The sequence below is a fragment of the Acomys russatus genome, chromosome 7 (genome assembly GCF_903995435.1).
Source record: "Acomys russatus chromosome 7, mAcoRus1.1, whole genome shotgun sequence".
Taxonomy (NCBI): domain Eukaryota; kingdom Metazoa; phylum Chordata; class Mammalia; order Rodentia; family Muridae; genus Acomys; species Acomys russatus.
The window spans coordinates 68,435,233-68,448,997 of NC_067143.1; the positions used below are offsets into that span (position 1 = coordinate 68,435,233).

General features: G+C 49.6%; 1 protein-coding gene across 1 annotated transcript; it reads right to left on the reverse strand.

Annotated features, from left to right (window-relative positions):
• Positions 1-1,629: 1,629 nt before the first annotated feature.
• Knop1 (lysine rich nucleolar protein 1) lies at positions 1,630-11,855 on the reverse strand. The gene is made up of 4 exons (XM_051149296.1): positions 10,648-11,855; positions 8,490-8,558; positions 6,945-7,022; positions 1,630-3,048 (listed from the first exon to the last, which is right to left on the reverse strand). Exons 1-4 carry the CDS (start codon positions 11,608-11,610, stop codon positions 2,734-2,736), a joined length of 1,425 nt encoding a protein of 474 aa, XP_051005253.1. The 5' UTR covers positions 11,611-11,855; the 3' UTR covers positions 1,630-2,733.
• Positions 11,856-13,765: the final 1,910 nt, after the last annotated feature.

The window sequence follows — 13,765 nt, forward strand, 5'->3', positions numbered from 1 at the left end:
TGTTACTGATGGGCTGGTCTCTGTAGTCTCCACAGGTGGCATCTACTCCCCAGGGATGCTTCCATGCCCTTAAGTTGATGGTTATTACTTTAACAAGTTATTAGTGGCTCCATGTGATTTTACCAACTGACAATTGTTGGTCATAACTCAATGGTCCCTCTGGGTTAGGTCAAGGTGTCACCAAGACTAAACTCCCTTTGGGGTGCACTGGTGGAAGTGTTACACAGCGTCTAGAGGCTGTGTTCTTGGCTTGTAGCCTTTCCCTTCCCAAGTGGCTGTCGAGTCTCTTCCACACTAACTCTTCCGCTACCTACCAGTTAAGGAATGTTGTGAAGAGCCTACTGAGGTAATCCAGGAACTTATTTCAAATTTGTCTGATAGCTGGTGGCATGCAGCCAGGCAGTGGTGACACAGGCCTCTAAGCCCAGCACTCAGGGAGGCAGAGGCAGGCAGATTCTGAGTTTTGAGGCCAGCCTGATATACAGAGCGAGTTCCAGACAGCCAGGGCTACACTAAGAAACCCTGTCTCAAAAAAATAAAAATCATGTGATTAGCAACCTTACCTCCCTTCTACCAACAGTGTGGGGAGGTGGGTGCTGCCTTCCATACCTGAGTAGGACAAACAGCTTGAGAAGCTGAAGGCATATCCTTCTTTAGGGACCACGGTGTCTGATTGGGAGATGCTTCTGACAGGTTAGTCAAGTTGTGGAAAAGGTGGCCTCAGAGCCTCACAAGCTCAAGTAGACACAGCACAGAAATCAGCTCAAGAACTGAGTAGTAGGAACCATGCATGAGCTCTGGGTGACCGTTGAAGCTTGACTGTGAACAAGGCCGTGGGACACTATAGACTACCATGCTAGTGAGAAACAACGAAGTTCAAGGCCTGTGTTGGGTCATCTACCTCCCATATCTGCACCCTCAGTGCCTAAGAGACAGTGTTCTACATGGGGACACCATGCAGAAGACTGCCGAGTTCTAGGGAGGTACAAGACATGGAAAAGGGGATAGGGCAGCTCAAGCCACTATTAGGAGAGAGGAACCTAGTTAGAAGTACAGGCTTTAGGTGCCCCACACTTGTGAGAAACATGAGGCTGTGCTCACTCTGAGGAGGCTCTGCAGCTTTCTTTGCTTACAGACTTCAATTCTTACTTACTGAGAAGGGTGAGCAAATGGAGCCTAGGTCAGTGCTGGGTACCAAGCTAGAAAACCAAGTCCTTTAGCACCGAGACGTGTAGCAGCTAAGAAAAATTCCTGGCCCTCACTCTGATGACAGTTAACAGGAGTTCTGCCGTCTGAGACTGGAGGTGATCTTCTTTTCTGTATCTTGAGGTTAAATCTATGAAAGGCCAAGTTCATCTCAGAAAAATAGCTTAAACTGGTCTTTGCTGGCAGACACACCTGTAGAGTGTGACTGGCCCAGGCCTGTGGGTCAGGGGAAAGGGTAGAGTAGAGGCAGTTGCCTCAGGCAGAGCCTCATCTGTGCTGGCCTCTCCCTGGTTGGCCTGAGGGCATCTCCCTTACCAAAGGGGCTCATACAGAACAACTACAGAGTTGAATGAAGCCATAAAACATATCCTAAGGGACTGCTGTTAAGTTTCTTTGGTCAGAGAGTTTGCTCCCATCTCTGGAATGCTATAGGACATTTGCAGCCTGGAATTGCCTCTGCCATCTTCCTACCAGCTTGCCGACACCAACCCTGAAGATGGGAATCAATGTCCTGGATGAGTGCAGCATCAATCCCTCCATGCCCCAACCCCTTGGCCAGTATTTCTGCCTGTGAGATCAGGCCTGCAATGGGATGTCTATGTGAGGTGCTAGGCCAAGAGATCAGAAATTGTCCTTATCTGAACCTTGATGCCAGACTGCCAAAAGCTGGTGGAAGAGAAGGTTCTGTCCCATGGTCTCTGTGTCTGGAGCTCCCTGAAGCTTGCTGGAATTCAGGGCAGGGATGATGCCTGCAGCAGACGAAGCACCTTCCTCTCAATCCTTCCTTCCATTGGATTTCATCACACCAGCGTCTTCTCTCTTGTGAACATAAATATGGAACATGCTGCTGAGAACCTGCCATGTGTCTCTATGCAGGATTACCCCAAAATGCCTTGTTTGAGAGCCAATCAATGCAGAACCATGAAATCCAAGCACAGCAGTCATATGGAAGAATGGCAGCTGGAAAGAAGCTAGCTCAGAGGTGTATCTGCCAAAGAGGAGCTCGGCCTCGGCTGCCTCCTGGAAAGGGGAAAGGAAGACAAACTTGCTGGTCCCAGCGCAGATCATGGCGAACACTTGCTTTCTCCTTTCACTGATCATTGAGTGACTCTGGGTGAAGTGCTCTTGATGGCACTTAGTGGAGGGTGACCCTGGGCAGTTTTACCACTTTATCCCTGAACTTTTAAGTTGCTGCATCTGTAAGATGGACATGAGAATAGCACCCATTCCATAATCAGGTTTAAGTACATCAATGCAAGGCAAACACTTTAGTTAGGGCCCTATGTGTGCACATCAACAACTGCTAGCTACTATTAAAACACTGCCACCCAAGGAGGTGGGAGGTTTAACACAGAAAATATTAAGGCTCTAGCCATTCACACTGGCTCCTGACACACAGCAGCCTCCACCAGCTTGTCCAAAACTCATCATGAATGGTCCTCAATAGCTGCAGGTGACTGGTTCAAGCCAACTGGACAGATGCAAAACTGATCAAGAAATGCAGTTTGAGCATCAGGACAATAAAATTTAATCTTGCAACTTGATAGACTTGGAGGCGTTGCGGTCAATGTAGAAGACCTTGCGGGCCTCAGAGGGGAAGCCTAAGCCAGCCCCACGGCGGCTGTACTTCCAGCTCACGGCCCGGTCATAGTCCTGCTGTAGACTCTGCTGGAGCATGTCCGAAGACTTCTTGTCCAGGGCCATGTTGGACCTGCTAGTCATGCTGGGAGGATGGCTGAATGACGGGGACAGATGCTTAAAGCCACCCATAAGCTTTAGGAATTTCAGTTTCTGGTCTTCATTTCCAAAGCTGGCAGTGTCCCACTGGCCAAACTGAGTTCCCTGGGTGGAGAGTAAAAGTCTGTCATTGCCCTTGAAGACAAATGCTTCCCTCACCCTCAGCCAAGCAATGGGCCATTTCATCTATCCTAAAGAGCCCTGAGGGATAGCTACTCATTGCCACATTATAGTTGAGGAAATGAGGCCTACAGCTTAATGGGGGTGGGAGACGACTCCCAACTCAAGAATGACCAGCCTGAGAGCCCACCATTGGCTTCCAACAAATATACCACTGCACACCAAGCTATTCCGTACTCTACTCTTTTCTCCCAACACACGGTGACAGCATGAACTTCATATATCACACACCATACCCAAAACACAAGACACTTCACCAGACTTTGTAACACATCTCAACCTTTCCACAGTCCAACTTATGTTTTGTTTTTTTGTGTGTGTGTTCATATACAATGTGTGTGCACACATGTGGAAGTAAGAGAACAACCTCAGCTGTTGGTTGTTGCCTTCCACCTTATTTGAGACAAGAGCTCTACTGATTTTTCTTCTGCATATGCTTGGCTGGCCAGAAGCTTCCAGAGATCTTCCTACATAGCCTGTGTTGTGTAGCGGTCCTCTGAGCTTAAGTAGTTCATTCTGAGATGATCCAGGAAGTAATCAACTCACGAGTCTCAGGCTGTCCCTGAAAATTAACAGGTTCACAGGCCTCTCCCTCTTCAAGGGTACCTAAGCAGTAAGGACTGTAGACCTATTAAACTGCCTGCAAGTTCTAGCTTTCGTGAGCTCTCACTTGTGCTCGGGTGGACTTTTGGTAATGCAGCTGCCCTTCAGTTATCCATACTCTATGTAACCCATACTCCTGTAATTTTAACATATTAATTTGTTCAGCAAGCTTGACTTTGGTAGTGTCATTACTTTGGTCTGACACTGGTTCCCTATATGAGGTGGGCAGATGTTTGGTTGTCCCTCCATAGATCAGTGCCGTACAATAGTCTCATCACCTCATGGGAGTGCTGGGATCACAGACACTTGTGCTACGTGTCTGGCTTTCATGCTGCTTTTGGGGATTCAAATTCAGGTCCTCATGCTTAGTGGAGTGGCAAGTGCTTTATCCACTGAGCCACCTCCCTCACCCTTCTCTCCATAGCGTAGAGTCAGCACCACCCTTCCATCACCCTCAGCATAGCAAACCTTCCCACAACACGGCAGTCACCAGCCAGCTGGCTATTCCTCTAGTTCGACAAGAAGAGATGGGTCAGGAACCAGAGGTGCTGTGTTTATCACCAGTATACAAACACCACCCCCGCAACTCCCGTGCTAGAAAATGTGAGCGCTCACCAAGACCCATTCTACCTCAGGTCTGTAAGATTGGCTCACGTCCCCCCCACCCCCGACTATGACCTGAGGTTAAGCAGCTTGGGATAAAGCCCCCACCTCTGTGGCTGGTCAAGTCACAGCTTCTCTCTCTGAGCCTCAGAGTCTTCCTCTAAAGGATGGGCCTGCACCCCCACAAGGCATCAGAAGGAACTGAGCCACTTTTTTTTTTTTTTGGTTGAGACAAGGTTTCTCTGTGTAGCCTTGGCTGTCCTGGATTCGCTTTGTAGACCAAGCTGAACTCGAACTCACAGCGATCTGCCTGCCTCTGCCTCCCAGAGTCATATCTTATGGCAAAGCCCCAGCATACAATTCTCAGCACATGTTAGTTCCACAATGTACTCCTGACAGCTGACCTCCAAACTACCTGGTAACCGCCTGAGAGCCAGACGCCAGCCTAGCACTCATTTCTGGGTCCATGTTGGGGGAACAATCAGAACAGCTGCCACTACAGCTTCCCTAGATGAACTGGTAACATTCTCCTAGCTTTATGTGACCCACATGCAGGAGTAAGTCCTGGTTTCTAGGCTTCCAGTCTCTAAGGCAGGGGCTGCCTGTGACACCAAGTAGATCTAAGCCCACAGCTAAGGGCCCATTAGGCGTGATATACTCAAGACTGCTGGTCCTGCCAGTCTGGAATCCCCACCAGTGCCTCCGTACCCAGGTGACCAAGGTCCTAGAAGATGAGGACATCTGAGTACCCTTGGCTGGCCCCAATCCCCATGCCCCGGCAGCCAAGTTACTAGAGGATGGTGTCTGGAGCACTGGCTGAATAATGCTGCCATGTTTCTTGTCCTACTATCCAACTTGTGTCCTATCAGCTCTGCTCAGCTTAAGAGGAGAGAGAAAAAACACCCTGAGGGAAGGATGCAGTGAAATGTATCCAGGGCTGGAGATGAGGCTCAGTGGCAAAGTACTTGTCTCCCATGCACAAAGCCTTGGGTTCTATCCCTCACAATGTATAAACTGGGCCTAGTATGCATACATGTAATTACATCCCCTGGGAGGTAGAGGCAGAAAGATTAGGAGTTCAAGTTATTGCTTGCCTACACAGTGAGTATGAGAGGCTACAGGAGGCCTTATCTAAACACACAGAACTATAACATGTCCTCTGGGGCCACAATAGGAGCCTCATTTCACAGGAACGGAAACTGAGGCTCTCCAAGGAGAAGAGTCTAGAGTGGCCCCTGCACTTGCCAGTGCCCTGTCTGCTAAGGACTGGCACCACCACTCTCAGGTGTAGAGGAATGTTAATTCAGAACATGGCTGTTCTGGCAAGAGACCACATCCAAAGATCCTCTAGGTCTGTATTATCCAGCTGGAATACAAACCTTCCTTTAATCCAGGAGACAGAGACAAAACACATCTGAGTTCAAGGCCAGCCTGGTATAGAGCAACTAGTAGATAAAGAAAAGCTGAGATCCAGGTGTGGTGTTACATGCTTTTAATTCCAAACAAAGGTAGTTAGTTTGTAGAAGGAAGCACCCATGTTTGAGAGTGATATCTAATTCAGTGGCAGAAAAGGTAAAGAATCAGAAGATTTAACAGAATAAGATACACCTAAAAGAGAGGAAAGGGAAGCTATGTAAGTGGTAGTTCTACAGAGAGGAGGCAGTTTTTGTTTTTTTGTTCTTAACCAGGATAGTAATAGATGGGCTGCAGAGAGAAAACTCAGATGAAGCCAGAATGAGCCAGAAAATAAGAAGAAGCCAGATTAGAGCAGATTGCTGAATTAGTTTGAGGCCAAGCAGAGCAATTCCAGGCCCAGAGAGAAGCCAGATTAAATAAGTCAGCTGGGAGAAGAGTTTGAGGCAGAACCACTGAGTTGAACCAGTCAGCCCAGAGCTCAGAAAGAACAAGTAAGGGTGAGCTTATTAAGCAGTAAGTCTCAGAGGCTGAAAACATTCCAGGCCCAGGTTATATTGTATGGAGGCTAGAGGCTGCAAGGACTAGGCCTAGGTTAGCAGGAGGAGGCAGTAAGCCTCCCAGACAACAACTGAGCCAGGAGTCTCAGGGTCTTAGGATAAGTGTCAGCTGTCCCAAGAGGCCTTACTTCTAATCATCTAGTACAGCAGAACACCACGCTCACACTCACCCTCTAGGCACAGAAGGTGACGATGAGGGTCTTGTGTACCTCCACACACAGCCCAGTACCAGCCCATGTGGAGGCCAGTGAGGCGATGGGGTTATGAAGCTGAGTGAAGGCACAAAGGGGCAGTGCATACCAGGTGACACAGCCAGGTCCATGACCCTTATGCCATCTCCTACCTAGCCTACCTTCTCAGACTGGGTCTGGATGTTCTCCCATGGAGTCTTAAGAGGCCCGGCCCCGCCCCCCACACCTCCTGCATGCTCCTAACAGCCTTCCATGGGCACTTCCCACAGCTACAAAGACCCCCTTGTGATTATTCTGCAAGTCACCCCATCGTCCACAACAAGATATCAAGTCAGGGGCCATATCTTAGTAGCCAGCTTCTTAGTAAAGAGGGCAGCACCCCTTTAGAGGGGGTCAAGCTGGCTCAGGCTAATTTTGTGACTGGATGTCAAGGCCACCACAGCAAACTCACCGTCCACTTCTTGGGTTCTAAAGCATCTGTCTTGCCTGACTCACGATCAATCTCTTCTTGCAAGGCCTTCCGTCTCACCTACGCAAGGACAAAAAAGAGAGAGAGAGAGAGAGAGAGAGAGAGAGAGAGAGAGAGAGAGAGAGAGAGAGAGAGAGAGAGAGAGAGAGAGAATAATGAGTCCCAGACGTTCTCTACTGAGGTGGCGGAAGAACAAGAGCTTCACTCTGATGCAGAGCACACAGGGCACTCTGGTCAATAGCTGGTTCCCTGGCCTGAAACACTTGTCTTGGGCACAATTTCTTTTTTTGTTGTTTTTTGTTTTGGTTTTTGGTTTTTGGAGACAGGGTTTCTGTGTGTAGCCCTGGCTGTCCTGGAATCGCTTTGTAGACCAGGCTGGGCTCGAACTCACAATGATCCGCCTGCTTCTGCCTCCCGAGTGCTGGGATTAAAGGTGTGCGCCACTGTGCCTGGCTTATGGGCACAATTTCATGGCAAGTGATTTTCCTGTAACAGAGGGTGATCCACCTTTACCAAGAGAACACCATGTAACAGTGACGTGTGGAACTCGTGCGGGGTGTGCTGCAGCCACTTCCCTGAGGACAGCGCTGCTTCTCCCTAGACCTCAAGGTTCCCAGCTACCCCGCTCTGCAGATGAACACTCCAGGGATCACAGAGCAAAGGTTAGGAGCTCGGGAGGCCAGTGGTGCAGGCCCGCCCTGCAGAGGCCCTGGCACATCACTCCCCCGGTCCTTCCCTTGCCTATAGAATGCATCACCCCCCTCCAAGTACAGTTCTCCCACGCCCACAGCAGGTCTGGCACATCACCATCTCTTCTGGATGGCCCTCTCACTTCTAAACACTCTGTCTTCCCTTCTTTTCTAATGTGGGCGTGAGGACCTGTGAGGCAGGATTGTCCAATCTCTATCTCAGGGCTACCTCAGCAGGCACCGCTGGGGACCAGCTGCTATCTATCTGGGACTGTGACTTCTTCTAACACAAGCCTGGCTTGATCACCATGGCTGCCTGTAAAGACCCATGCTGATTCACAAGAGAGAAGGGTCAGCAGCCAGCAAAGCACGGACTAACACTAGGTTCCCACAGCTCTTCAGTCCTGCCAGGCCCTTAGGGTTAAGGAACATAAACACATCTCTGTTCCACAAAGCCTAGATCTCACACAGGGATCTGCACGTGACAGAGTGGAAACTGGTCTCTAAGGTATCTCTCTCAAGCTCCTGAACTAGTGGTGATGCGCACGGGCACGGCTGGGCACGCGCACCTGTTCTAGTTACAGGGTCACAGGCCCTCATCTTCCCAACACCCTGCAATGGGCGACATTAGAGGGCCTGTCAGGACACTCAAGAATAGTCACAGCAGCTTTGGGATCCCTGGCCAGAGGTGCAGGGGGCCATGAGTTTACCTGCCCCTAGAGGTGTGTAATGGAGGCCTTCACAGAGATGCTGATCCCTCTGACCCCAGGATTTGTGGTCTGATGGATGATGAGGGCATCTAGGGGTGACAAGGGGTAAGGGAGGGCACAGGGCATACCTGATCTATGCAGGCCTCATCCATGTTGCCTTTCTTTTCCAGTACCACCTCCAAGTCTGTGTCTGACTCCTGCGAAGAAGACAGATAGCAGCTCAGGCAAGCGTGAACAGCGCCAGCCCAGCAGCCACTGAGCAAGGTCATTTGGTCCAAGAAAGGCCCAAGAACATGGCAGTACTAGGTTCTGACAGTCAGACAGAACCTCAGCCAAGAAAGCCTTGCCCACTCTCCCATGCGTGCATCTCCCAGCAAATGGTGGCACTAAGCCATATGACAAAGAAGCTGAGGCTCAGAAAGGTAAAGGAAACAACCAGATAATCCTGCAGCTCAGTGACAGGGCTAGCTTAAATCCAGGTCTCCTGACTCAATGGCTGGTGTGCAGCTGAGCTACCCTTGGCCTGATGATGTCCTAACAGGGTCTCCCTAACCATTCTTACCAGGTTGTTAAGATACCCTTAGTCCATCACGAAGGACAACTGCCAACAGCTTTTGTTTTCTTTTCTTTTTTGTTTTTCTTTTTTTCAAGACAGGGATTCTCTATGTAGCCATGGCTGTCCTGGACTCACTTTGTAGATCAGGCTGGCCTCGAACTTACAGAGACCTGCCTGCCTCTGATTCCCAGAGTGCTGGGATTAAAGGCGTGCGCCTCCACACCCAGTGCATTCTTTCCTTAGAATGCTGTACTTGGCTCCAGCGTCCTGCACGTGCACCTGAGATGGGGAGGGCTCTTTCCTTACCCCTCCTTACACTATTACTCCTGGCCTGTGGGACTCTGGAAGGTGTGAGGCGGAGGGGATACCTTTCCTAGTCTCCTGGGGTGGAAAGGCCCTAAAATTGAATGGGAACTAGTTTTACACCTCTGGGTTCATCTTGCTCTGAATTTTGTGTGTGTTGCACCTGGGGGGAGGGGGTTCACATAGGTGAAAGCAAGTAGTGGCTTCTTCCATCACTCTCTTCTTCGCTGCCTTTAGATGGGGGTCTCCCATAGCTCTTGGAATCTTATTTGTCTCTCCCTCCCCACCAGTGCTAAGGTCACAGGCACATATTGCCATGCACAGCTTTTTAGGTGACTACTGGGGATTTGAACTCTGGTCTCAATGCCTACAGAGCAAGTACTCTTACCCACTGAACCACCTCCCTTGCTCTGAGTTTCTGAAGAAAGAAGAATAGGGATAGCTTGCCAGCATGACTGACTGACCTAAGTTTCCCAGGATCCACGTTATGAAAGAGAGACCGATCTCTCTCAAATTGTCTTCTGACTTCCACATAGGGGCTGTGTGTGGAGAAACAGAGCCTAATGCATGAGAGCAAAGCTGTGAGAATGCCAGCAAACACGGCCACCTTGAAGGCCCCAACACGGAGCCATCTTTGTCATCCCAACCCCACCTAGGAAAGTACATGCACGCCAGCAACATCTTCCTGATGGACGCCATTTCCCACAGGCACTCCTTAATAAATGTCCATCATCACTGAGGGCCACAGTGCCATGGCTGGCATACAGCTGGAGAGGCCAGGTCTTGTTCCCTTTGAAAATGGTCATTTCTTGGGTTGCCTTTTGGAAAAGGACACACTGGCATCTCCTGACACACTCAGGGATCTCCTGAGCCAGAAGCAACACTGCCTGGGTTTGAGCTCCAACTCTACTTGGTCCCAGTTGGGTGACCTCAGACAAGTCCTGTTCAGCCTCATGCTATCCTTGTCTGTGAGCTGGGGAGAAACAGGAGAGCTTCTTCACCAAATTTGTGGGTGAAGCTAAGAGCTCAGAACACCAGGTGGACACTATGTAATCCCTATATCCCATAGCTGACAGCCACAAATACCAGGCTATCTCAGACGATCAGGCTTCTGGGAGGTAGACAGCAAGTAGAAAGAACATAAGTCATAAAGCATTTATGTAAAAGATGATCCCCACTTATGGATAGTGGAGGACACCTGCACTACTGGTGACATCATAGGAGCCCTGAATCATTTCCTAGACAATAGATGACTCCTATCCTTTTCCAGTACATATTAACACACACACACAAACACACACACACACACTCTCTCACTGTCTGTCTGTCTCTCTCTCTCTCTTGGGTTGTCAACTAAATGCACAAGTGCTAACATGTATGCAGGCACCCTTATGGTAACCCCACGCCCAGGCCCCAAGGAAACCTACCTCTTTCTCCTGCCAAGGGTTTTCCTTTACTCCGCTCTCTTTCCTCTTCTTCTTTTTCTTCCTTTTCACAGCCAGCCCTTCACCAACTGGCTGCTCCACCTTTTTCTTGGATTTTACTTTCTTCTTCCCAGGGGCCTTTGGGCAGTCTATCGGGATGAACTCCAAAGCTTCACTTTTGACTGACTTCTTACTTCCTTTCCTCAGGCTGTTCTCCATGGAGAGCTTGGAGTTGACCAGGAGGATGTCTCCCTCCTGGTGTGTCTTCTTCTTCTTCTTTTTCATGCTGTGATCTCTGGGGCTCCCCTGCTTCCTTTTCTGTCCCAAGGCCATCTGATCCTTAGCCTCTGCCCACTCTGAGTGTGGGTGCAGAGCATCCCCAGCCCCATGGAACCAAGAGTCCTGGGGGGCAAAGGCCGTGATGTGGGGAACTGCTTTATCTTTCCTGTGTTTTTTTGACTTCTTACCAGCTTTGCTTACCTCCTCGGGATGCTTGGGGTCTGGGGAGGTCTTCAGCCCAGAGGCTCGGGAGGTGGTCTGTAGTAAGGACTTCCGCCTTTTCTTTTTCTGCTCTCTGATGAGGCATTCTGCTGACTGCTCAAGGACCTGCCTTCTAGGACTGGATGTCTTTCTCTGCCTTGCCCGTGTGGGCTCAGGCTCCAGGTGCCCATCCAAGTGAGTGCCAGGGGACCTTTTCTTCTTCTTTTTCTTGCCCAGTGGCACCTCGAAGACCTGCCCTTCACCCACATTGTTAAAGGGAGATGTGACCCTCGGAGGAGAAACATCTACAAAATAATCATTACTATTTAAAACTGAGTATTGAGTCTCTGGTTCTGGGACCTCTGTAACCACCTTCTTTTTCTTCTTCTTCTTCTTCTTCTCTGGGAGCCTCAGACCCAGGTCTGTTTTCTGAGTCTTGCTGACCATTCCTGAGGAGAAAACAGAAATAATAATGCAATTTATCATTCTACTCAGTCCAGGCTCTGGTCCCAAATTTCTTCAGTTTCTCTGAGTGGTGGCCTGACATGTGGGGGAGGGGAAAGGGAGAATAGCTCCCATTCCTTGGGAGCAGAGGAAAGGCAATTAAATGTCAGGAAGTGTAAATCCAGATGGCCCTACATTCAAACTCAAACTACTCAGTTTGACTCTATCACTTAACCTCTCTGAATGCCAGTTTCTTTTTCTGGGAGGAAATAACACATCCATCCTCAAAGAGAATCTACAGGAAAGGCTTTGAGCACTGCTGGTGCCTTGTCCACCATCTCCCTGAAACCCCCAGACTGAAATTCAACACATATTCACCAAGCACCTACCCAAGCCAATACTGCAAAGCGCAACTGAGATCGCGCCATTAGCTGGCTTCTGTGCCTTCCCTGGCTCACCCGCAGGGTGTTCTTGCTCTAGAGCTAGAAACGAACCCTGCCCCCATCTTTTACCATTCCAAGACACCTAAAAGGGTAGTGCAGTGAAACAAGCCCCAGCCAGAACGCCAAACACTTGACTCAAATGCAAACACTGGTACATTCTTTTCTTGCCCTTAGCTTCTCTGGACCTCAGTTTTATCATCCACATAAAGGCTGAAGCACAGCCAGTGTGGTGGTGCACGCCTTTGATCCCAGCACTAGGGAGGCAGAGGCAAGCAGATCTCTGTGAGTTTGAAGCCAGCCTGGTCTACAAAGCGAGTCCAGGACAGCCAGGGCTGTCCAAAGAAACCCTGCCTTGAAAAACCGAGAAAAAAAAAAAAAATGAAGCAGAAGGTACACAAGTCGGGGGCTGCCTCAGTCTGCAAGCCCAATTCCCTGTCTTCAATTCCAAAGTGACTGCTAGGAATGAATGAGTGCCCATAATGTAACACATAGAGACCTTGATTACTTACTTTCCCTCAGGAAAATAGAAGCACTGTGACAAGCGGGTAGGGAATGCAGAATATGGCTTCTTGTTACTTCCTGGACTACGGACAAAACATGGGAGGCTTCTAAGCGGGGAGGTGGAAAGGAGGAGGCCTGGAGCTTCTCCATCCTGCACCCCCTCCTTGGCTTCAGAGCTCACAGAGGACTCAGCTCACTCCTGGCAGCTTCAGTGATCTAGGCCAGGCCCGAGCTATATAGTTCTAGTCCATTCACACCTTACTTTAGGGCCACAGAAGAGTTCTGGGCCCTTCCACATCAATCGTTAGTCAAGAAAATGCCCCCACAGACTTGCATATAGACCAATATTATGGAGGCATTTTCTCAACTGGGAGTTCCTCTTCCCAAATGACTCTAACTTGTGTCAAGTCGACACAACTAACCAACAGTGTCCAGTTGTCAAGAAAATGTCTGAACATGGTTTCCCAGCTTGGGCAACAGGACGGTGGTGTCAACCCTTGAGACAAGAGTGGAAGGTGACAGGACAGCTGGATAAAACCAGTGGCTTTGAAATAACCCATTGAACAGGTGTTAGGTGTAAGTCTGAGGCAAAGGACTGACTTTGGTCAACGTGGATGACATAAACAGGACCCCGGGGATGGTAACTAGGAAGAGAACAGACTGGGTCTCAAGACATACCGACTTTTAGAATGACAGAAGAAAGGGACATACAAAGGAGAGAAATATACAAGTCCCTACAGGGCTGCGTCAAGTAAGACCATGCTACAGGACTGCGGGGAGTGGGTCAAGAGGGATGACCAGGATAAAAAAGCCCCAGGAGTCAGCTTAACCCTCTTCTCAGCTCTGCCACTCATCCAGCACCCTGTAACAGCCTCTTTTTCCATCCCTGTTAACTGTGCAGGTATCCAATCCTGCGGGAAGTGGAAATGAACCTACACTGCATCACCTGCAAACACATGCTTTCCTCAAAAACGCATGGTTTTTGAGAGTAAGTTTGGCCACACCGCCCGGGCTGGTCTGCAACTCATGATCCTCCTGCCTCAGCATCCCGAGCGCCGGGATTATACGCCACTACGTCTGGTCTTAAAAGAACTTTTAAATTCCCGCGGTAACCTTGGGTAGGGCTGGTGTGACCACCAAACCTCACAGGCCTAGGAGACATTAGTTCACTAGGTCTCAAAGTCAGCGTGTTAAAACACGGAAGAACGTGTGGCGTCCTCCCTCCCTCACCGCCGGCTGCTAGCCAGGGTCAG

Bases quoted from the DNA above. Each gene is read 5' to 3' on its own strand.
- Knop1 (XM_051149296.1), bottom strand. From the start codon at position 11,610: ATGATAAATTGCATTATTATTTCTGTTTTCTCCTCAGGAATGGTCAGC. The intron at 7,023-8,489 runs GTATGCCCTGTG...GTCCTTGCGTAG, and splicing joins ATGAGGCCTGCATAGATCAG to GTGAGACGGAAGGCCTTGCA. The intron at 3,049-6,944 runs GTGAGTTTGCTG...CTCTCCACCCAG, and splicing joins TAGAACCCAAGAAGTGGACG to GGAACTCAGTTTGGCCAGTG.